Source organism: Antechinus flavipes, chromosome 1 (assembly GCF_016432865.1).
Source record: "Antechinus flavipes isolate AdamAnt ecotype Samford, QLD, Australia chromosome 1, AdamAnt_v2, whole genome shotgun sequence".
In the NCBI taxonomy this organism is placed as follows: Eukaryota; Metazoa; Chordata; class Mammalia; order Dasyuromorphia; family Dasyuridae; genus Antechinus; species Antechinus flavipes.
In genome coordinates, this window is record NC_067398.1 from 615,716,899 (window position 1) to 615,741,503 (window position 24,605).

Genomic DNA, 24,605 nt, shown 5'->3' on the forward strand with positions numbered 1-24,605 from the left:
GGGATCATAAGAGGGGATGGGGAGAGTTGGAACAGATCCCCTTCAGCTTTAAATCTAGGCTCTGAGGTTGGATCAGATGACCTCTCAGGTATTTTCGAAGAGCTAAACTCGGATGAATGATTTCTGCGGTGCTAGAATACAATTTACTGAGCTGCCTCATCTAGGAACTCATCTATTTCTGATTATTTGCTCAGCGCTGAACATAGATACAAAATATAGATAAGAGGAGGACCCCTCTCTTTGCCCCCCCTTCCCCCCGCCCTGCGGTGCAAAATAAGCCTCCATCCCTGAAGCCCACAAAACTAAGGAAAATTTCTCTTCCTCTGCCCCTAAATGAAAAGAAACGAATTCCATACTCAACTGAGTCAAAAGTTTAGTCAAAAAAAGTTCAAAAACTCTTTGCCCCGCCCCCTCTGGCTCCGCCCCCAACCCGATCCCCTCTTTCCCCGAGGTCGCCCTCTGTGTTTCTGCTCCTCCCCCTTCCCCCCCTCAACCTCGGCCTCCTCAGCCCCGCCCCTCTGGCCCCTCCCTCTAGGCTCCGCGGCCCCGCCCCTCGCGGCCTCCGCCTCGGCTCTCGCCTCCTCTACTGCGGCCTCTTTCCCAAGCTTTCAGACTGCGCTCCCTGGGCCTGTGGACCGAGGGTGACGGGACGGCCGGCCGGATTAGGCCCAGGCCTGCCCACCCGCCCGCCATGGAGGGAGAGGGATCCGTTGCCCGCGGTTACCAGTCCGCTAGCCCGCCTCGGGACGCCTGCACCTACAGCAGTTGCTATTGGTAAGGGGCCCGAGGCCGGCTGGCCCACTGAGGTCCGCCCCCATCCCCGTCCCCGCCCCCGGATCCGGTCTGAGTCTGCGGTAGCCGCCTTCTCTGGGCCTTTCCCTTCCAGTCCCTGGCGCCGCACACCCCTGGACTTCCCTCCCGTTCGGGCCTGGCTTTGGGATCTTCGGGAGGGGGTTCTAAGTGGACCCCTCCACCCCTTCTTACAGTTGGGGAAACTGAGGCCTGGCAGGGTTTGGGGCAGCGACCCATCCTGGGCAAGTCCCTTCACTCTCTTTGGGCCTCAGTTTTCACATTCATACAGTAAAATGAAGCAGAGGGGGGAAAGGGGGGAAAAGGGACTAATCCCTTCAAGATCCTAGGAAATTAAATCAGCATAAATTAGAACTAGAAAACTATTGTTAGAATTGTAAAGATTTCTAAGAAATAATTCAATCTAAATCCTTCATTTTATGGGTGAAAATGGTAAAGACGGAATCAAGATTTGAATTCAGGCCTTCTGACTCCAGAGCCCTTCTGCTGGAGATGACAAGTCCTTTCAGGGTTGAGAGAGGCGAGCGGGGAAGGACAGTTTGTTTTCTGACAATATATTGTCATAAAAATAATCAGTAGTTTGTTCCTTTTTTTTTGATGAGGGCGAGGGGGCAGTTGGGGAAGACTAAATAGTGCAGGTGTCCCTTTTTAGTTGGGGGTGTGAAAAATCTGGGCGATCCTGGTAATTAAGAAAACACCATGGTGTAATAAGTGGCCATTCAGAAAGATAAAGATTTCAGCCCAGTTAACAGGTCTTACTGGTTTAGGCAAATCATCTCCCTGACTTTCAGTTACTGCATTTCTGAGGGGGGTAAGGCCATTGGGAGAAACATTTTCTAAATTTTAAAATGCTGTAGAAATGTGAACTATTTTAATTTGCAATGTTAGATTTCTGAAATGTCTGAGGAGTACAGAACACTTTGACATATATTATTTCACCTTTTCCTCAACACCCTGTGAGGGAAGGGTTATGGTATATCATTCTGTCTTTAAGTGGGGAAGCAGAGCCTTTAAACCAGGTGCTCTTATTCTTAAATCCAGTCTTGTGTTTTTTGAGTATTTCATAATCTCCATAATAAAGGTGGTTTGGACCAGATATTTGGGCTACATTTTTTTATGTCCCAAGTTCAGGGCCTTATGCACATAAGGTGCTGAATAAATATTTGTTTAATTGAATTTCCTCATGCCCCTTTCAGCTCTAAGATTTTGTTATATAATCATGATTTCCTTTATGTTTTTCCATTTAAAACCAGGAAACAGATGAAAATAAATATTCTAGTGCTTTTTATTTAAACATTTGCCCCAAGTCATTATAGGCAAAACATTAGATTAAAATAGTCAAAATTAGATGTCTGTAGGCAGAGGTATAAATACGTTTTTAATAATAATAAAAAATAGTACCTATGTTTACAGCAAACTTTTTAAGTTTTGAACAGTGCATTTACTTGTTAAGTTACTTGAGGCTCATAACTTTGAAAGGTCTTACAGGTAATATTCCCATTTTGCAGAAGAAAAAACAGGTTTAGCTAAGCTGAATGATTTGCTCATAGTCATCATAAATAGTTATCAAAAAGTGGCATTTAAATAGAAGTTTCTTTGCCTTTAAATGTAAAACTCTGCTATGCCACATTATTACTCTTTGCTTTACTAGTAAGTGATAGGGTTTGCTATTTCTCAGAATTTCAGAGTTCAGGCTTTGAGAATCTAGAACTTAAAATAAGGAAAGACCTGGATTTAAATCTTAATCTTGACACTTATACACAGCTATGTCAGTTTCAGATTATTAGTTACCTTATCTGTAAAATGGGGATAATATGGATTTGTGAGGATCAAATAAGATAATATATCTAAGAATTTTTTTTTTTTAAATCTTAAAACAGCAATGTGCAAATGTTAGCAGACTTTTTTAGTTGCTTATATGGGAAAATTGGAGAAAAAATATAAGTTCTGGGACTAACTTAGGGACCAGGGCTACATACATCTGATTTCCTCCCTGGCTTTTAGTATTTTCACCCATAAAATGAAGGATTTAGATTGAATTATTTCTTAGGAATCTTTCCAGTTCTAACAGTACTTTTCTAGTTCTAATTTATACTGATTTAATTTCCTAGGACCTTAAAGCTTTGGGCTGTGAACTTAAGAGGAATTTAATATTTTTTGTCTTTTTTCCATCTTTTCAGTAGAGGTATTATAGGAATGATTTGGGGAGATAAATTCAAGACTGGTTGTGCTTCTGTGTTTTGCTTAGTCATGGGAAAGTAATAGGACTAGGCAGATACTATCATGACTTGAGAAATTGAAAGACTATTTTATATGCATTGATTAGAATTTCTGGTGCCATTCATGTTACTCATTTTTAAATGTTATTTTCAGTCAAGTAGCTGCCTAGAAGCTACAGAAATAGATTAACCTATTTGGTATATGTCAAAAGTTGGTGCGACTGTATTTGAGCTCACAATTTTAGGTAATTAATAAGATAGTGGAATAAGATAGTGAGTAAAGCTCAGTGTTGGTAGCAGTTAAAAACTATAGTCATTAGTATATAATCAGTGATGAAGAGATCACAGAATGGTTAGTGGTCTTTTGGGTTTAAATTTATAGCTAAATGATAATATGATCATTTTATTCTTCTGTTTAATAGGAAGAAATAACATTTTCTTTAAATTTTATCAAATAAAAATGTTAAAAACTAAATGCTTTTATTTCAGTGAAGAAAATATCTGGAAGCTTTGTGAATACATAAAAAACCATGATCAATATCCTCTAGAAGAATGTTATGCCGTCTTCATATCTAATGAGAGAAGGATGGTAAGTTGCAACTAGTAGCAGGGAAAGTATGCAAGCTTTAGAGTAGTATTTTAAATAAAAAGACTTTATTATATGTGAGGGACTAAGGGTATAGAAGTGGAGTTCTGAATTTGAAGTCTGGAAAATCCAATTTAATATACTGCTTCTAATGCTTACTAGCTATATGACCCTGAGAGAATCACTTAATATCTTAGCTTCAGTTTTTTTCATTTATAAAATAGGGATAATATAGCCTCTCAGGCTTGTTGTTAGGATTGAATTAGATAATATATAAAGCACTTTGCAAAACTTAATGATATACAAATATCATTGATTATTTTATTGTAATTATTGTCTTAAGTTGTATATTATAAAATAGACTAACATTTTAAAATGGACATTTGGATGAACATTATAAGTACATTGTTAAGGATTGGATTTCATTTGTAAAAGGGAAATTGATATACCTCACAAGATTATTATGAGGAAAGACTTTAAATTCTATAATGCTGTGTATAGCCAACTTCTGTTAGTATGATTGTTATTATTTAAGAGTTAATTAGGGTTCTTAGAATTCAAGTAACTACTGATGATTATGTATTCTTAGAGAAACTGGAAGTAAAACTAGCTTTAAAGAAAACCATGTTACAGAATCACTGGATTTCAGACTTGGACCAGAACTCAGAGACCGTCTAGTTAAACTCTTACCTAAATTAGAATTTCCTTTATAACATAGTTAACAAGTGGTCATTTAGTTTTTTCTTGAAAATTTCTATTAAAAAGGAATCCAGTACTTATTAAAGGAGCCTATTTTACTTTTGTACAATTCAAATTGTTAGGAAAGTTTTCCTTAAATCAAACCTAAATTCTATCTCCCTGAAACTTCCATTCATTACTTCTAGTTTTGTTTTCTGGGGCAAAAGCATCTGCTACTTCATATCTAATTAATTATATATCAACTTTTATATATATGAAAGATTAAATGAAAATTCAGCTGAACTGAAATAACTTGTATTTTGTAGATCCCAATTTGGAAACAGCAGGCCAGGCCTGGAGATGGACCTATCATTTGGGTAAGGTAATCTATAAATGATTTCTGGATGGTATTTAATTTATTTATAAAAAGTAAATGATGTTGGGACAGCTAGGTGGTGCAATGGATAGAGCACTAACCTGAAGTCAGGAGGACCTGAGTTCAAATGTGGTCTCAGACACTTATCACCTCCTAGCTGTGTGACCCTAGGCAAGTCACTTAACCCCAATTGCCTCAGCAAAAAAAAAAAAAAAAAAAAGAAAGAAAAAGAAAAAAAGAAATGATGTTGATAATAAAGGTAAGGCTAAAATAAACTTCATGACATAAAGAATTCATGATTATATTAGTGTGGTTGCTATTATTAGAACTAATAATATGCATTATTGGAATTAATCTTCTTGAAAGAGTTTTTGTACTTATATTCCAAATGCCAAGCACAGTGCCTTTCACTTAGGCACTTAATAAATGAAATTGACACAAATTTCAAGGTCTCAATGTAGCCTTTGTAACTTATGCTGAAAAGTTTATTATCATGCAACTCAGAAAGGAAGTGGAGGCACTGATTGTAGATGATTTTCTCAAGGAGTTTGACCATGAAGAAAGAAGAGATATAGGTTGATAGCTAGAGGAGATTAATGGATTTCAGGATGAAGAAGTCATGGAAGTGTTTGTAGGTAGCAAGGAAGCAGCCATAGGTAGTAAGAAACTGAAGATGTCAGTGGGGATCACAAAGTAAAAAATCTTCTGGAATGGATGAAATGGAATGACATCGCTTGTGCATAAAGAAGGGTAAGCCATGTCAAGGAGTAGGGCCATTTCTTCACATGAGATGGGGTGAAGGAGGAGTTATTGAGTCTGAAGTTTAAAATGTTTTGAGAGAGACAGTTTCTGGATAATTAATCATTTTATTAATAATGATAACATATTATAATAAAAGGAATGGTCATTTAGCTGGGTCTCTTGGATAAAAGGTGAATCATGGTGGTAGACTCAATATTTTATATTCCCTTGGAAGAGTGGGTGTTCCTGAGGGTGGCAACCAACTCTGATTCATTAACAATTAATGAGAGTATTAATATTATAATGAGAGGTGAAACTTATTCCAGTGAAGGTCTTGGGGTATGTGACATGGAACACTCAAATTTTGGTCAAAGAGATTTATCAATTTTCATATTACCTTTCTGACAAAAGGGAGAATCCACATTTTTCCAGGATATATCTCATTAAACAGTGAGCAGCAATCCACCAGTTGTCTAAATTTAGAATTTCTTACTATGTTTGATTATGTCTTAGCTTACCTGAGTGGATAAGTCTTTGCCCAATATTTCCCACACTGGTTGATTTCTGAATGAGGAAGTAGAAAAGGGCAAAAACCTTGGTCCTAATTCAATAATTAGTTATTAATATGTGAAAGAAACAATCATTTCTCTTATGGGGTACTAGATCTGAGTGATGATATGAGAATGAGGAAAGACATAATTTTCTTCTTTCTCTTTCCCCATATATCCAATCTGTTACAAAACTTACTGTATCTTCTTCTGTAACATGTTCATATCTCTTTACTCTCATAACTATTTATCTAGTACAGGCTATCATAATGTCTTATGTAGATTATTTCTGTGGCCTCCTAATTGGTTTCTCAGCCTCAGATCTCTCATACTTTAGCCCATCATACACATTGCTATCTTAAATATAGAATTTGACCATATGAGCCTCCACTCCATCTACTTACATTGCTTCTGGGATAAAAATATAAATGCTGTTAACATTTAAAGCCATCTATGACTTGGTCTTAACCTCTCTTTCCAGGCTCAATGTACATCACTTTTCTTGTACTATAGCAACCAGCAAAACCATTCCCACTACACCCTGTGCCTTTTTATTGGATATTTCACATGTTTGGAATTAAGTTTTCTTTACCTTTGCTTCAGAGGCTCTCTCTTCCTTTAAGACAGTTCAGATACCATTTTGTACATGAAACCTTACTTGAGCTGCCATCTGCTAACATCCTTCTTCCCAGGAATATCACAGTTACTACAGGCATCCAGGAAGAAGCAGTTCAAGTACCAAAGAACTACAAACAGGATGATATAAGATTTAGTTGCTACTTCTGTAAATGAGAGGAGATACTAGAATACTATATTCTAAAAGGCAAAAGATATAGGATTGCACACAAGAATAACTTACTCTGCAAACTCAACGTAATTCTACATGGAGGAAAAAAAAATGGATCTTTAATGGGATACATGACTTCCAAGAAAAAAAAAAAAGGCCAGAGTTGAGTTGAAAAAGAAAGACAAACATTCAGAGAAACCAAGAAAGGTAAATTTATTTGAGCACATAGAAGAAGCTGTATGTAGTACTAAAATTCTGATGTAGAGAGAGAAGAAATAAATTAATATCTTCAAAAAGTATTGAAAGAATTTAAAAGAAAAGTAAAACAGTAGGCATACTGGTTCTGTTTTTTAGATTAGAAGAGAAAAAAGAGAAGAAAGAGTAAGTGGAATGTACTAGTATAGATAGGAGAAAAGAGCTTAGTACTTCTCATAATTGAGGTATATGAACATGGAAAAAGGAATTTGGGGCATCAGATGAATCTTATTCTTCTCTGAAATGAACAAAGAAAGGTGGAACACATATACACACCCAGTTCGGTATAGAAATACATCATACTCAACAGGGAAATAAGCAGAAATAGAAGGTGGGGGCAGGAGAGTAAAGGCATTAAATAGAATAATATTGAGAAAAGAATAGTCACGAGGAAAACATTTCCTGGTCCTGAAAAGGAGACTAAAAGAGGAAAGAGAAACAAAAAATTAAATATCTAGAATCAAATGTACCTTAAGTGGCTTTTTAAAAACAAATTTGGAATGGTGGAATCAATTGTCATATGAATGTAATGAAATATTATTGCACTGTAAGAAATGACACAGTTATTTCAGGGAATGGTACAAAGTATGAAGTAATATATTATGAAATGAGCATTGCCAGAAGAACAATTTTTTACAACTACAGCAGTATCATAAAGAAATAAAACTTTGAAAAACTCAAGAGGTCTGATCAGTTAATGATAAATATGTTTCTAGATGATTTATGATAAAGCCATTAACTACTTCCTAACATAGATGATAGACATAAGAAGCAGACTTGTTTTTGGACATAGCTATTTCACAGTTTTAGCTGGTATCGCATGTAAAAGTGGATAACCATTCTTGCATTTATTACTGCACAGGGTTATAGGAAGGAAAATACTTTGTAAACCTAGTTTTATATTGTATCCTACCATGGACACTGTTAATTAGTGACATTCATACTCCAGAGTGCTTAGCTGTGATAAGATAATGATTTTGTGATAAAAGTTATATAAATATACTTCCCTCTGCCCTTACCAACACCTGGCTTCTTAAACAGCTCATTAGAAAAGAAAAAAGAAAATTAATAGAAAGATGAGTAGCTGTACAAATTTATGTGTAAAAAATAGGTGAATTTGTAAACTATTTTGTTTTCACTTTTATTAATGTTGCATCTGTGTTGATTATAAAAAGGGAAATATCCAAAGTCCTTTTGAAAAACAACATAATTTTTCATTTGGTTTCTTTCAATCCACAGTGTGATAACTTAAAACATTCCCCCCAAATAATTCATCATTTTTATATACCATAGATTATCTATAAGATTACTACATTATGGTTGATTTTTCTTCATCTCAATAATAAATTAAAATGTAAATGTAACATGTGAAAGCAATGCTGTATAGTTATTTTATTCTCAATCCATCTCTTTATTTTCTAATGACTGTATTTTAAACCCTCCCACAAAAAACAAAAAACAACTTCCCAAGTCCTCATTTTCTTTGTTCAATATATCTCTATTAGTGATATAATAGAATGAGTATTAGATATTAAGTCTAGAGATTGGATTCAAATTCAGGCTCTACCATTTATTATCTGAGTGGTCTTGAATGGATGGTTTAATTTAAATTCTCTGAGCTTCAGTGTTGTATTTTGGAGATAATATTTGTATTGCCCAGCTCAAAGTTGTGAGGAATGGGTTTTATAAACTATAAAGGGAAGTATAAATGTGAGCTATTGTCATAATTACAAAATTACTTAGTTAACTCAAGCTTTTACTTCTAGGATTACCATGTTGTTTTGCTTCATGTTTCAAGTGGAGGACAGAGTTTCATTTATGATCTTGATACTGTGTTGCCTTTTCCATGCCCCTTTGACACTTATGTAGAAGAAGCCTTTAAGTCTGATGATGATATTCACCCACAATTTAGAAGGTAAGCAATAAATAGTGATTTTTTTTGTACTTTTTAAAGTAGAAGCACAATAACTCATTTTACTTATCACATGCACAACTATTGCCAATGATGTACTTACCCCTACATCATTGTGGAACTGGCATTTGGCTTTGACTTGAAGAATTATGTACCAATGGCTAGGTTCTTGTTCTGGTTAGGGATATTCCTTGATATAACCTCAATTTCATCATCCCCAAAGGGATGGGAGGCAGCAGAGCCAGCTCCTTCATTGATGAAAATTGTCCCACATGTCACCTTTTGAAATGCATGCTATACTTTACTTATACATCATATATACATCCTGTTAGAGAAATATTTCTGATACAAGTGCTTGATTTAATTTTAGAAAATTTAGAGTGATTCGAGCAGACTTGTATTTGAAGAATTTTGCATCTGACCGATCTCATATGAAAGATTCCAGCGGAAATTGGAGAGAACCTCCTCCTCCCTACCCATGCATTCAAACTGGAGGTAGACTACTTTATATTTGTATGGTATTAATATCAGTTATTTCAATTTACTTTACATAACAGCTTTTTCCCTCTCTAAAGATTATCAATAATCTATAAGGTTATTGATTTTATAAAAATTTTGTGAAGTAAGAAGTGGCAAGTATTAGTATTTTTGTTATATTTATTAGGTAGGAAATGAGCATAGAGAGATTGTGATTAATCTACTTTTCACAATTTATTTTATTGATCATTATTTTACCTGTCCATCCAATATTGGAAAATAGTGGAGTGAAGAATTAGTCTCGTGAGCAAAGGAGATTATAGAAGAGTAAAGAAAGGTTCATGATGATTGGAGGTAACTAAAATATTTATTTGATTGCCACCAAGTAAATGAACTTTCTAAAAATCAGCATCAAGTGATTAAAATTAATCATCATATAAATTAAATATAATAAAAAGCATGGTTTAAGGGATTTCTATATTGTATCATCTTACCTTCCTCAAGCTACTCCTTCTGCCAGTTTATTTATTGAAAGCCAGTTACTGAGATTTGAAACCTCAGTATGACTTTTGAGTCTTCTCCCTCTCTACCTATATATCAGGTACCAAGTCTTGTTGAAGAAGTAGAAAGATTTTTTTCAACCCTAGGGAACCTAGAGACAGAGTTCAAGCTTGTGGTGGCAGGGAGATAAGGTTAATAGCTGTAGTATACTGAATAGCAAGTATCTGACTGGAAATAGCATGGAGTGTAGTTTCAGGTAAAATAAAGCAAAAACTAATCTCTTAGAGAGGGGTGGACTTGGTTAGAGACTAGGGTTGTGGAGGGAGGGAGATGAGGATGATAACTGGATCACAGGCAAATAATGGTGAGAAGAAGAAAAAAGTTTTTTGGGGAAAGAATGGGTCTGTAAAATGTTTCTGCTCTTAAATAGCAGCACAGCCTCTTTGAATCTTATTTTTCTCATAATATAACATTAATAGTATCTTTCCTTTTTCACTGGATTTTTGTTAGTGCTTTGTAAACCAAAGTATGGTATGAATGTGAGCTATTATTTTTAGTTGTGTAGTGGTACAGCTAAAAAATATAGTGGTTTGCTGTGAAATGGATGTCACAGTAATTTCAGAAACTTCTGGAACAATTTAAAAAGTCAATGTGGACCTTTTTAAAATAAAAAGAAATATATACGACAATTGGCTTCTTTTATATGGGCTGAAGTATTAATTTTAGTACTATGTAAAAAATAATTTGTGGGTGAATACTCTATCTAGAATGTAGACTTATTCTGGCCATAGGGAGAGAGAGTTTATGTGTCATGTTATTCCTGCACCACCTGCTGATGAAGCTGTGAAGTGTTGGCTCACAGCTTTTTAACCACTGAATCTTTTTAAAAAAAGGTATTAGGAAATTATTATTCTTATCAAGGTTCAGGGAACCTGGGATGCCCAGTCACGATATAGATTTAATGACATCATTAACACTGCTAAGGGTAAGAATGAAAAAACATTTTCAATATTAAAAAATTCACTCTGATTTTTTAAGAGCTATAGAACTCCTTTGAGATATTAACATTGATCTGTATTCTTTGCTTTTGATGTATTTTGAGTTTGCAAATAAGAAAATTTGTCATCTTTGAAATTTTTAATAACTAAAATGTATCTCTTTCAAAAATTGTTTGAGATGTGACTTTCAAAGGTATATAGTGTGGTTAGTTATTTGGGGCGATAAGGCAGAGAGCTGATTTTGAAATGTAATGGCTACCTTTGTAACAATTTAATTTTAATGAGAAGTTTTCTAATAATAGGCATAGGCCTTACTAATTTTAAAAAAGCCTGTATTTATTATAAGAGAAAGTGAAAATGGATATGTGCAAGGGATTCATGTCATTAATTATTCTTTGTTAGATATGAAGTAGTTTTAAAAAAGGAATTTGTCACAGTGTTCCTGAGTCTCTAGACTTGTATTGTAAGATAGGGATAATACTTGCTTTGCCTATTGCACAAAATAGTTTTTGAGTTGGAGGGGATTTCAGAAGTAATCTGGTTGAATGCCTCATGTTATAGTTGAGGAAATTGGGGTAATGCAGTTTAGTGACTTGCCCAGAATCACAGGTAATAAATAGCAGACCCAGGAATTTCAAATGGGATCTTTTAAGTCTAAATTTGCTATTTTCTGTAGTATCACACTACTTTTTTTCCAGTAAGAGGCTAGGTAGTTCTTTGGGTAGAATGATAGCACCTGTGTTACAGGGTTGTTGTGAGGATCAAATGAGAAAATATTTGTATAGCACTTAACATAGTGCCTGTCACACAATAGATGATATAAAAAAGCTAGCTATTCTTATTGTTCTTTTCTGTTTCTAATAATTCTAAAATGATCATCTATATCCAAACTGATTTTCACCATCTCCTGAATGTACTTTGTGTTGTTGTATCTCTGTGCCTCCACACATGATGTCATCTTGATCTGGAAAGTTCTCCAGTTTTTCTTTTTCTATTCTTTCCCTCCCTCCTTCCCCATTTCTTTCCTTCTTTCCTCCTTCTGTCTACATAGAGTATTATACCCTTAGCATGCTCTTAAAAGCTTTTTGCCCCCTCTTTTGCACTTTTGAACCCTCCCAAGATATCTTGGGGTTTACTGGCTAGATTTCTTTCTTAAGGACCAGGGTTTAAACTAAAACCAATCTGATTCTCATTGACCACCAACAAGTCCTAGGCCAAGCCCCATTTGGTCAGTATTTGGGTCCTGATTGACTATGATTGTAAATAACGATCATTTGTAATTTGGTCAGAAACTCTTAGAGGTTTCCTCTCCCAGATTTATATATTCATTTATTTAGATTTTTTTTTAGGCTAGATGAAAGGAGATTCTTTGTCTCCATTGCAATTGTCAAATTGGGAGTTATTGAAGACCTTAGCTTAAGAAGGCCAAAGTCTCCCACTGCATCCAGGGACATTTCCAGTCATCTTGATCTATAACTTGCCACTGGACTCAGATGGCTCTAGAGGGGAAAGTGAGGCAGGTGACCTTGCACAGACCTCCCTCACTTAAATCCATTTCACTTGCATATCATAGCATTACCTCTATGATGTCATGGTCTTCTTTGAGGATGAAAGGAAAAAAAAAAAACAGCAACAACTAACTTAAATACTACCTTCATGAGATATTTATACTTCAACACTGATGATACATAGGAACTGGGTTAGGCTTTTTGAGGATACTTGAATTTTAGCTGATACTTGAAGTAAATCAAGAAACAAGCAAAAACAATTCCGGACATGAGGATAGCCAATGAAAATGCACTTCATTAATGCCCATCAATTGGGAAATGGCTGAACAAGTTGTAGTATATGAAAGTAATAGAATATTATTGTTCCATAAAAAGTGATGAACAAACTCATTATTAGAAAGCCCTGGAAAGATTTACATGAACTGAAGCTGAGCAAAACAAGCAGAACCAGGAATACATTATATACAATAATAGCAAAAATATGCAATGATCAACTATGAAAGCTTGGTTCTTCTTCAGTAGTTCAGTGATCCAAAGGAATCCCAATACACTTTGGACAGAAAATGCCATCTGTAGCCAAAGAAAGAACTAAGGAAACTGAATGTAAATCAACACGTTCTATGTTCACTTCTTTTTTTCTGTTTTTTTGTTTTGTTTTGTTTTGTTTTTAAATCTCTCCTGTGGTTTTTTCCATTTGCTCTGATTTTTCTCTCCCAATATAATTCATAAGACAATGTGCATTAAAAATAAACAAACTAAAAAAAAGCAGTGGAGTATTATATTGGAGGAAAGGTATAGAAGTCTTTCATAGCTGATCATCCTTAAAATACTGCTTTTACTACAACACCGTGATTTTTGACATTTTTTATCATGTGAATTTGGTGAAGGCTCTGGACCCCTTTCTGTAATAATGTTTTTAAATGTGCAAACTAGACTTACAAAGCAAAATAGCTATATTGAAATGGTATTGAAATATAGTTTTTAGATTTTTTTAATTTACTAAAAATTTTTACAGTGTATTTTTTTGATAAAGGCCTCATTTCTAAAATAGATAAAGAAATGTCAAATTGTACTTATTCTTTGATCCAAAAGTATCCCAAGAGATCATAAAAAAAGGAAAAGGATCCATATGTACAAAAATGTTTTTAGCGCCCCTTTTTATTGTGACAAGGAACTGGAAACTTGAGTGGATGCCTGTCAGTTGGGGAATGGATAAATAAGTTATGGTACCTGCATGTAATGAAATATTCTTGTTCTATAAGAAATGAACAGCAGGATGATTTCAGAAAGTCTGGGGAAACTTACATGAACTGATGCTACATGAAGTGAGTAAAGCTAAGAGGACATTGTATATAGCAACAAGAAGATAATGTGATGATCAACTATGATGTACGTGACTCTTTTCAATAGTAAGGTAATTCAGGTCTATTCCAATAGACTTGTGATGAAGAGAGCTATCTGCATCCAGAAAGAGGACTATAGGGACTGAATGTAGATCACAACTTAGTATTTTCACCTTTTTTGTTGTTTGCTTCCTTTTCTTTTTCTTTCTTGTTTTTTCCCTTTTTGATCTGAAATTTTTTTTTATGCATCATGAAAAATGTGGAAATATGTTTAGAACAAATGCACATGTTTAACAACTATGTTGGATTACTTGCTGTTTAGGGGAGGGAAATGAAGGAAAGGAAAGGAGAAAATTTTGGAATACAAGGGGTTTTGCAAGGGGAATGTCGAAAACTTATCTTTGTATATATTTTGAAAATAAAAAGCTATTATTAAAAAAAGAAAAAAAAAGAAAAAAGAAAATGCCACCTGCATCCAGAGAGAGAACTATGGAAACTGAATATAAATCAATATATGCTGTGTTCACTTTTTTTTTCCTTTTTCTTTTTTAGTTTCCTCTTGTGGTTTTTCCCTTTTGTTCTGATTTTTCTTTCCCAACATGATTCATAAAGAAATGTGTATTTTAAAAAATTGGTGTATGTGTAGCCAGAAAAAAATAAAAATAATAGAAACAAAAAAAATTTAGTGATCCCAATTCAAAACATGAAAAACGGACCAAGTAGGAAAAATATATTTTGTTTCCCCATTGGTTATAAGGATTATAATGTAGAATTGCTCATTGTGTAATAGTATGTCTTTGTATTTATATTTATAATATTTCTAAATATTATATGTATTCATGTACATGAATAAAGTACTTTTTTGGAAAAAGCACTGGACTGTGACTTAAGTGGTCTGGATTCTAGTTCTTTCTGTGTTATTCACATCTCTACTTCTGTTTCTATAGAAAAATAGAGACTATAGCTCTCCAAGGGGCTTCTCAATTCTAAAATTCTGTGAAATTCTGCCTTGTAGAAGGATTTATTATATATTTCCAGTTTATTTTTTAAAAAATAGACATACTTCTAGCTCTTTGAATTATGTTGTGATTAAATGAAAATTATTTTTCTCACTATACACTTCTTTTTGTGCATTCTCTTAGCTTCAAAAATGAACCTGAATGATTTTATCAGTATGAATCCTGAGGTTGGATGGGGAGCTATATACACACTACCTGACTTTGTACATCGATTTGGCAATAAGAACTGATTTCTGCATATGGACATGGATAATGGAATAATTCTGGGACACATATTTGTTTTTCCTTTTGCATGATGTGAATACCAACACTCTCCAGGTTTGTAAATAGTGCCCAATGAGATGGGCACAGAATTAGGTTTTTCTATTTTACCTCATAAAATTGAAATTTACATGTGTGGTGCACACATGTAAAAAATTGAATAAAATATTTTTATATGTCAAGAGTTTGTGTGCTTAATGTAACAAATAATTTCTGAGTTATTCTTGTTGATTTTTTCTTGTGCTTAAGCAAATTTTATCTTTTTTTAAGGTAAAAAGTTTTGCTAGATATTTGATGTTAATTATTCAAGCTTATTTGGCTTAGTTATACTTTTCTCTTTTCATCAAATCCTCCCAGTACTTTTTTCTCCTTCCTTCTCTTCCAGATAGCTTTTTGAGGACAAGGATTATGTTTAAACCATTTTGTAACCCCAATATTGTGAATTACATATAGTAAAGGTCAATAAATCTCTTTTGATTTATATGATGTAACTGTGGATAAAAGAAGGGAATACTATAGAAAGAAAATAAATTATAGACTTGTATATTGGAAGAGAATTTAGATATAATCTTATCTAATCACTCTGTGAAATATAAATCCCCTCACAAGAATTCCCAGCAAGTGTTCATCCTATTTATTATTTACTGAAGCAACCCATTCAATTTTTGAACAGTTTTAATTGTTAGGAAATTATTTATACTGAGCTGATATAGCTATATCTATATATGTCCCTCTTGATTCATAACCTTTTCAGAGTTGTAGTATTCCCTAGCATTCACTTAAAAGTATTATGTGGTTTACATATAATTAATGGATGTTAACATAACTCTTAGGGTCTATAATGGCCTCCTGGAGCAACGTTGATTTGATATTGAAATACCAGTCCTGATAAAGAACAAAGGATACTTTAGTTGGCCCAGGACACCAAAGCTTATTTTAATTTTTTGGGAGAATTTTATATCGTGAGGATGTTTGATCTCTTTCAACACTTGTGTTCTCTTTAGACATTGGATTAGTTATCTAATTTAAGTAATGTAGTTATGGTGTAGTGGAAAGAGTATTGGACTTTGAATTCTAGCTCTGTATTTGCCACTAACTAGTTTGTTCTCTGAGCCGGAGTCATAGCGTCTATAAAAATGAAGAGGTTGAATTAGGGGATCTCTTGGCTCCAACTTTTTCTAATTCTTCCACATCTTGATTTCTACAAAGTCTGACTCAAAGTAGGCATTTATAAATGCTTATTAATTAATATTTGTATAACAGTTTGAAGTTTACAAAGTATTTTTACAGGTACTATATTTGATAATTCTATTGAATAAGTAAGTGATTGCTGATAATGTAAAGCTTGAAGGGATAGTTAACACAGTTGATGACAGACTGCAAAAATATCTCAATAGCCAAAATGTTGGGCCAAATCCAGTAAAATGAAATTTAATAATGATAGGTAAAGACTAAAATTAAGTGGGGGGGGGTAGGGAAGACATTAAAAAGATAGCAATTTTCCTGAAAAGAGATCTGGAATTTTAATAGACTGCAATTTCAAATATGAGTTAACAGTGATATGGCAGCTACAAAGCAAGAGAATTATAAGAATTAGGAGATAATTATTCCACTGCCCTCCATTACTTCTGGAATAACGTGTTAATTCTTTGCAGTTTACATGCATAGTTTACATGCAAAGAACATGTATAAGCTGGAGACTATCTAAGGAAGGAAAACTAGGATGATTCATGCCATTATGATGATTGGTAGAAGTACCTACAGATGATTGCCTATATTCTTTGGGAAAACAAAATTGTTTTCAAGTATTCAAAGGGTTATAATATGGAAGACTTGTACTGTTTACCCCAAAGTCTAGGAGTATGGTTGGAAGTTACAAAGAAACACATTTAACTTCAATGTTGGGAAAGATGTCCAACAGCTATCCAGAAGTGAAATTGTCTTAAAATGGGTTAGTGTTTTTTCAATTTAAATTTTGGGATTTGCATAACAAGTAGGGAACAGAGTCAGGACTAAGGTGTTCTAACCATAAGTCTTTTAACTCAGAGTTCAGGGTCCTTCCTGCACTGCGCTGCTGCTTAGGCTGATCAGAATGCTGTTCAGTGTGCTATATAATGTCTTAGAATATTTTTTGGGCCACAAGCAATTTGATTGAGAGCTTAATTTTTATGGTTTATAAAAAATGTTGGCCTAGTTTCTTTACACAATTTTACACTTTTAACACCTGATGACTAATGATCCAGGTCCATATTTTAGGAATTAATTATTTTAAGAGTATTTGATTTGACTATTATTAATATATTTTTGTAGCAATATAGACATTTATCAAGTGCCTTCTTTGTGCTGAGACAATGCTACCAATGTTTATGTAACATTAAAGTTTGCAAGTCACTTTTTATATATTATCTGACTTGAACCTTACAGGTACTGGAAGTATTATTATCCCCATTTTACAGATGGGGAAACTAAGGCTCAGAAAAATTAATTGTCTTGCCCATGGTCACGCAGTTGGTAATATGTTAGAGCTTGGCTTTAAACTCAGGTATTCCTCCTTCTATGGACAGTAGTATCTATTAATTATTTCACTGTCTATCTAAAGTATGGCTGAAAATAAAGGAGGTATAATGAAGTAGCATCATAGGAACATTTTCTGCATAAATTATGTCATCGGGTGACTAAATATAGCCTGATGTCTGAATTAAGGGTTTTGTTATTTGTTTTTTTGGCAATCACAATGGCAGTCTCTTGTATGCCTGTGTATGTCTAGTGGACAGAGCTGACTGGTACAATTAGAGGGATTTTTACCTTGTTTAGTGGACTTCCCACCCAACCTGTAATTGACAAATGTTTGAAAGGGAAGAATCAAACTTGCTAATTTTAAATTAGGATATTATACTGGTTACTGCATTAACTTAAAAGATACTGGGTATTTTACTTTAAGCAGAATCTTTTTGAAAGGCAGCTTATCCTCATGGATAAGAATGTAGGACTCTCAGAGTTAGGAAACTGGAGATGAATGGGGGAATTACTTCATTTTTTTGAGTGACAGTACCTATATCTGTAAAATGGGAATAGTATATTATTTAAACTACCTACCTCATGATTATTGTGTGGAAAGCATCTTAAAAAACATTCATGTATTTTATAAATGTGAGGTGTTTTGTTTTTGTTGTTGTTGATTTTGTTTTTGTTTTTACAAAATCCTGTTGCCTTTACTCCCTGAAAGAGTGTATTTTGAATGCTAACCTCTATGCTTTTTTACCCTATATGATTTTAACAATTAAATTCAGCTACGATTTGTTAAGTGCCTGTTATGTGCAAAGGATTGTGATTGGTACTAGGGATGCTAAGACAAAAATCAAAGTCTCTTCCCTTAAGGAGTTCACATTTTACTTGGATTGGTGGAGACCTTCTTTGTATTGAATTCCTGGAAAATGGGACACTCTGCCAGTATTAAAAAATCGCTCTGGAAAAGCTTAGGATTTTGTATGAAATAGATTAAAATCATTTTTTGCTATTTAGGGAATTTCCCCATAGATTCATTGATTTACTAGGAAGACAGAAGAAATAGAGTCAAGGAAGAAAAGACTTGAAAAGACTTGGGTGGGTGCTCTATGAGGAATTTATACAATGACATAAGTATGATATGTTGCCTCAACTGTACTTCTACAAAAATTCTAAGGATTCTTTTCACCCTTAGAATTTTTGCAGAAGTACAGTTGAAAGAACTTTTTGTAGAAGTACAGAAAGAATTTTTGTAGAAGTACAGTTGAGGCAACATATCATACTTATGTCATTGTATAAATTCCTCATAGAGCACCCACCTAAGTTGTTAGAGATCTATTTGATTCTTTATATATTTTGTAGATGCTGGGATTGCATTTAGGCTGTTTATTATCCCTTGCTCTCATTACATAGGCTAGTTCACCTTGTTTAAAAAAATTTTTTTGTCCTACATATCATTGATATTGCCTTTTTACGTAATTTTTCACATGAGAAATATTCTTGGCAGTATTCTTTAGCGTTTATATCTGGCATCCATATTTCCATTTTCCTTTGGGTCATCTGTAATTTTGGTTCTTGTGGTATTTCATGTTTGTAGATGTTATTTGGCTTTGGTAGCAAAGAATAATTTTCTTGAGATCATTGAACTTGCTATGCATTTTCTCAGATGTAATTTAGCTTACAAATCCTTCAGTTCTTGCTGAGCTTATTATTCATACATATACATATCTGTAATATGTAATAACTAATAATGGGCGCATTATACTCTGAACAATGTTCATTTTATTTGTACTTATTGAAAAAGCCTTCTTGTATACTAAGGCTTGATGAAATTAGTATATCATCTGTGAAAAAGAGTTTTTGAAGAGCCTTAGCATCTATAGAGAATATTTCCTTTATTTGGCCTATATATTTTGTATGCACCTATTGGTTTGCATATTATATCTCCCCTATTATAATTGTAAGCTCCTTGAAGACAGGAACTGCTTGTATTTTTGCCTCTCTGTATTTCCCAGTTCTTAGCACAATGCCTTAAATATTGTAAATGTTTAATAAATACTTGTCAGTTGTTTGCTTAGTTCTATTCTTTCTAAATTGTGGTCTCTAGAATTGAACACAGTGCTTTATTATGGTTTGATCAAGACAGAGTGTAATAGTATTGTCAGTTTTTATTTTTTAAATGCCACAACATTCTCTAGCTTTTTTCAAGGAGCTTAGTACCTATTTTACCATCATCTTTATTCCTGATTCTATCCTTATACTTGTCAGTTTCCATGTTAATGTCCCTCAAATAACCTCATTTTACAGTTTACCAGGTTTCTCAGCTCCTATGATCTACCTCCTTATTATACCTCAGCCACACAGAGACAGCTGCCCTTAATCTTATGATCATTATTTCTAATTATTCTATATTCATGCTATTTTAGCTCTTGAGATGGCTCTACTTGACCATAACCTCTTGTCGCTTCAGCTTTCTTGGTGCCCCTCTTCAACTATCATCCACCCTTACCACAACTTTGTCATTGAACTTTCTGCTTTCCTGGGCCATCATCTTTTGCTTTATTTGGTTCCTTTCAAATGTTTTTATTCCATAGTTCGGCTTTCCACTGTGTCCTGGCCTTGAGTAACTTGGCTCCTTCACCTTCTTATTCTTTTCTAGATTCCATTTGTGGATTACTCTCACCTTATGCCTTTTGCATGTCTGCTTAATCATTGAAGGAAGACATGCCTACTGATTGGTTCCACTAAAATTTTGTTATTTCAACTAGGCCTTTATTGCTTCTCATCTGTCTTTTAATTAATTAATTAATTTTTGATCAGTCCTCTTTTGCACTCTACACAGCAACTGGTTCAAACCTTTTTTTTCTCAAAACACCTATGTCAAACACCTATATCACTACCCCCTCACTCCATTTGAAGAGTGGGCCTTGCTTCAGACTTTTCTGAAAAAATGGAAATTCCCCCATCATTTACTTTCTTTTTTCCACAATTTCATACTTCAAATTCTTCTCTACCAAACTCTTTCCTTTTCTGTTCTCTCATTTTCTATCTCTCTGTGTCTGTGTGTCTCTCTTTTTTTGAGAGGCAGTTGGTATTAAGTGACCTGCCCAGCCTCACACAGCTAGTAAGTGTTAAGTGTTTGAGGTTGGATTTGAACTCAGTTCCTCCTGACTCCAGAGCCAGTTCTCTTTTCACTGGGAAATCTGATTGTTCTCTCTCTTTATTTTCTCTAGTCTCTGAGATAGAGATGGCATTCCCAACCCCTCTACTTGTGTATTTGATCCCATTACCTCCAACATCCTCTGGGAATTTGCCCTTCCTAATTTTCAGACTCTTCTTATCTCTGGATCTTTTTGTTATTATCTACAAACATGTTTGTACCTTCTCTTTCCATCTTTAAAAAAATATCACTTGACTTCAATCTATCTTTCTGTATCTCTCCTTCCTCTTGTAGCCAAATTTCTAGAAAAAGTTGTCTACTTATTGCTTGGCAGAGTAAGTCCTTAATACATACTTATTAACTTCCTGCTTGACTTCTTCACCTCAGTCTTTCAGAATCTGGTTTCTGTCCCTACTTCTCAATTAAAACTGCTCTTTCTAAAGTTACTAATGATCTCTTTATTGAGTTTTTATCTATCTGCAGCATTAAATACTAATGATTACTCTTTTCTTTTCAGATGCTCTCTCTCTGTTTTTATGACATTGTTTTATTATTCTCTTCTTATCTATCAGACCATTTTACTACCTCTTGTAAGTTCATCCTTCATGACCTACCCGGTAATCATGAGCATAACCCCAGGTTCTGTTCTGGGGTTTCTTCACCTTTATCTACTCTTTGTTAACTCACAGAGATTCCATCTCTATGCAGATTAACTCCTAAATCTACATATTCAGTGCTTATGTTTCTTTTGAGTTCTATTCTTGTATTTCCAACTGCTTGCTTAGCATTTCAACCTAAATTTTCCATAAGCATCTTAAAGTCAAACATTCAAAATAGACTAATTTTATTTCCCTTTAACTCTCATTATTCTTCAGAGTTTGTGTTGAGAATACCTCTATTCTTCTAGTCATCTATATTTACAAACTTTGAGTCATCTTTGAAACTTTACTTTCTGTCACTCAAACTCTCTCTCCACCTCCATTCAATTAATTGACAAATCTTGTTGATTCTTGTTTCTCAACATCTTTCCTATCTATACTCTTATAGCTACTCATGCCACAATTATTCTAGAACAGATCTTTCCTTATTTCTTGCCCATATTATTTCAATAGCTTCCTAAGTGATCTTGAATTTAATAACTCTTTGATCTCTATTCCTTCATCTGATTTATTTATAGGAATCTTTCTTTACTGATTTTTTTCAAATAACTTTGGAATTTTGGCTTTGCAAGTTTGATGAAATTCAGTTGTAAATCCATCTGGTCCTAGGTTAGTTATTGCTTTTTAAACTTTGGTACTGGCTTTCTTCAACAGTGAAATGATTCAGACGAGTTTCAATGATCTTGTAATGAAGAGAGCCATCTACACCCAGAGAAGAGGACTGAGGGAACTGAGTGTGGTTCACAACATAGCATTTTCACTCTTTTTTGTTGGTTTGCATTTTATTTTCTTTCTCATTTTTTTCCTTTTTGATTTGATTTTTCTTGTGCAGCAAGATAATTGTATAAATATGAATGCATATGGATTTAACATATATTTCTACCATGTTTAACATATTGGATTACTTACCATTTAGGGGAGGGAGTGGGGGAAAGAGAAGGAAAATTAGAACAGAAAGGGTTAATGTTGAAAAATTATCCATGCATATGTTTTTTGAAAATATAAAGCTTTAATAAAAAAGTAAAAAACCATAATAGGCTTAAAAAAATAAAAGTTGGTGCTTCTTTTATGGCTTGTTCATTTTTAATTTTTTTAGATTGAGATATTTAAAAATTCATTTCTTGTTATTTTAATTTAGATATTTTATATTTTAAAAATTTGTCCATTTTATTTGTCAAGACAACAGATATTTACTAAACTATTGATATGTGCTAGGTATTGTGCTAACACTTTATGTCATCATTATTGAGGCATATAAGTGGCATAGTGGATAGGATGCTAAATTGAGAACAAAACTGGGAGAGGGTTTAAATATAAAATGTGGAGGATTGGAGATGGTTATGTTAGAGATCTGAGAAGACAACATGATTGATGTGGTATTTGAGTGGTACTCAAGGTACTGAAGGATGAGTAGTACTTCAATTGGTGGAGAAGGGCATTCTAGACATAAGTAAATGATATAAACAAAATTGTGAAAGTCGGAAAGTATATGTGTTTGGAATAGAGTGAGTACAGTTGGGCAAAAGCATAAAGCATGATGAAAGGAAATAATTTTGAAACAAGGCTTAGAGAGTAGTATGGTACAGTTGAAAGGGCACTGATTTGAGAGTTACTGCCCTTAACTAACTTTGCCTATTTGGGGAAAGAGTTTCCTCATCTGTTAAATGACAAATTGGATTAGATGCCTTCTAAGGTTTCTTCCAGATCAAAATCTTTTGGCTCCAATATAAATGATAACTAGTTATGTTTTTCATTCTTGTTTTCAATCTCATTTTATTAAATGCCTATTATGTATAAAGTATTATCTTTAGAGCCTAAAAATGATGCATAGATGGTTAAGAAATAATTTTTTTTCCTCTCCAGGACCTAAAATCTAAGTAGATGATGCCAGAATTTGCACAGAATATGTTTTCTTTATTTTAGAGTACTTCCACATATAGAAACTACCTTAACCAATTCTTACTGCAGTCTATTATTAACTTAGTAGCTGAATCTGAGGCACATGGAAAAGTGTTTAGACAATATTTGATCCAAGTCTTCTTGACTTCAAACCTAGTACTTCATTTTTTACTTCAGAGGCCCACAACATTCCTGATTGTGGTCTGAACCAGATTAAAAAGTAATTGGAAAAAAAAAAAGTAATTGGAAAATAGTTAATAAAGTAAATAAAAATACTAAAATACAGTATTAAAAATATAGGTAATGTTACTGTTTAGTTTCCCAAGCCAATATGTAGCCCAAAGATGTCCTCATTTCTGTTAAAATTTGACATTGCTACTTTATACCATACATTATATATACTATATTCTCCGAGGAATACAGTGTGCAAAAAGCATGCAATATGATACAAATGGTTGATATAAGTCTGTATATCTGTATATGTAAAAATTGTAATTTTTATATTTAGGAGTATTCCTTTTATGATCACAGACTATAATTCTGATATTACAGAGTGGATGATATTCAGCAATAGCTGTGTTCCCCAATAAGCTCGTATTCTCAGTATAACTTTCAGGAACCCAGAGAGGTCATCTGCATACCATGGTGTGAAGTATTGGAGGAAAGTTTCAGTAGAACACAATGTATGATGACTAATAAAGAAGATGATATGGTCACAGAAGTACAAAGTACTATGTAGGAACACAGAAAGGAAACATGGTTTTTTACAACAAAGTAAAGACTTTGTTAGAGGAATTTGCATTTGACCTGTATTTTGTAAAGATGGTTAGGATTTCAAAAGCAGATAGTAAAACTGGAGGGAGTGGGAAGGTTGAAAGAGGGAAAGAATAGTAATTTAACTAATGGAAATATCATAATCCAGGAAAGCCCTAAGCATATATGAGGAAGTAGGTGAGTTTGGCTACTGATAGGCATTGTAGCATTACTCTTCTTTTCTTCTGTCTTTTCAGGTTGGATACCTTGCTTTTTATTATAACTCTGAAACCGCTTAAATGAAGTTTGATATAATAACAGAAATCTTGGAATGGGGTGAGTTAAAGCAGGGAGACCAATTAGGAGACTATTTCAGTAGTCTAGGCAAGAGGTGTTATGATGGTCCAAACCATAGTGGTCATGTTTTAGGTTCATGCCAAGAACCTGGAAGTGGCCAGGCAGAATAACAACAATAAGATCTTTTAAACTTAATCCTCCAACTTCCCCTCCATCCCCCCAAAAAAACAGTCCCAAGACAAACAACACATTTGTTAATATACTACAAGAGGCTTCCCTCTTTTTACTTCAGGCCTATCAGGTAACAGATTGA

General features: G+C 34.0%; 1 protein-coding gene across 2 annotated transcripts; it reads left to right on the forward strand.

Moving 5' to 3' along the window:
* The first annotated feature begins 557 nt into the window (after positions 1-557).
* On the forward strand, positions 558-24,337 carry NTAQ1 (N-terminal glutamine amidase 1). Of its 2 annotated transcripts, XR_007949442.1 has the most exons (7): positions 558-774; positions 3,519-3,618; positions 4,620-4,670; positions 8,767-8,915; positions 9,283-9,407; positions 14,882-15,076; positions 24,253-24,337. XR_007949442.1 is itself a non-coding variant. In XM_051971053.1 (6 exons), exons 1-6 carry the CDS (start codon positions 692-694, stop codon positions 14,986-14,988), a joined length of 615 nt encoding a protein of 204 aa, XP_051827013.1. In that variant the 5' UTR covers positions 558-691; the 3' UTR covers positions 14,989-15,201. The 2 variants fall into 2 exon arrangements, 1 of the variants encoding a protein (XP_051827013.1); XM_051971053.1 differs by lacking the exon at positions 24,253-24,337 and having other exon boundaries at positions 14,882-15,201.
* Positions 24,338-24,605: the final 268 nt, after the last annotated feature.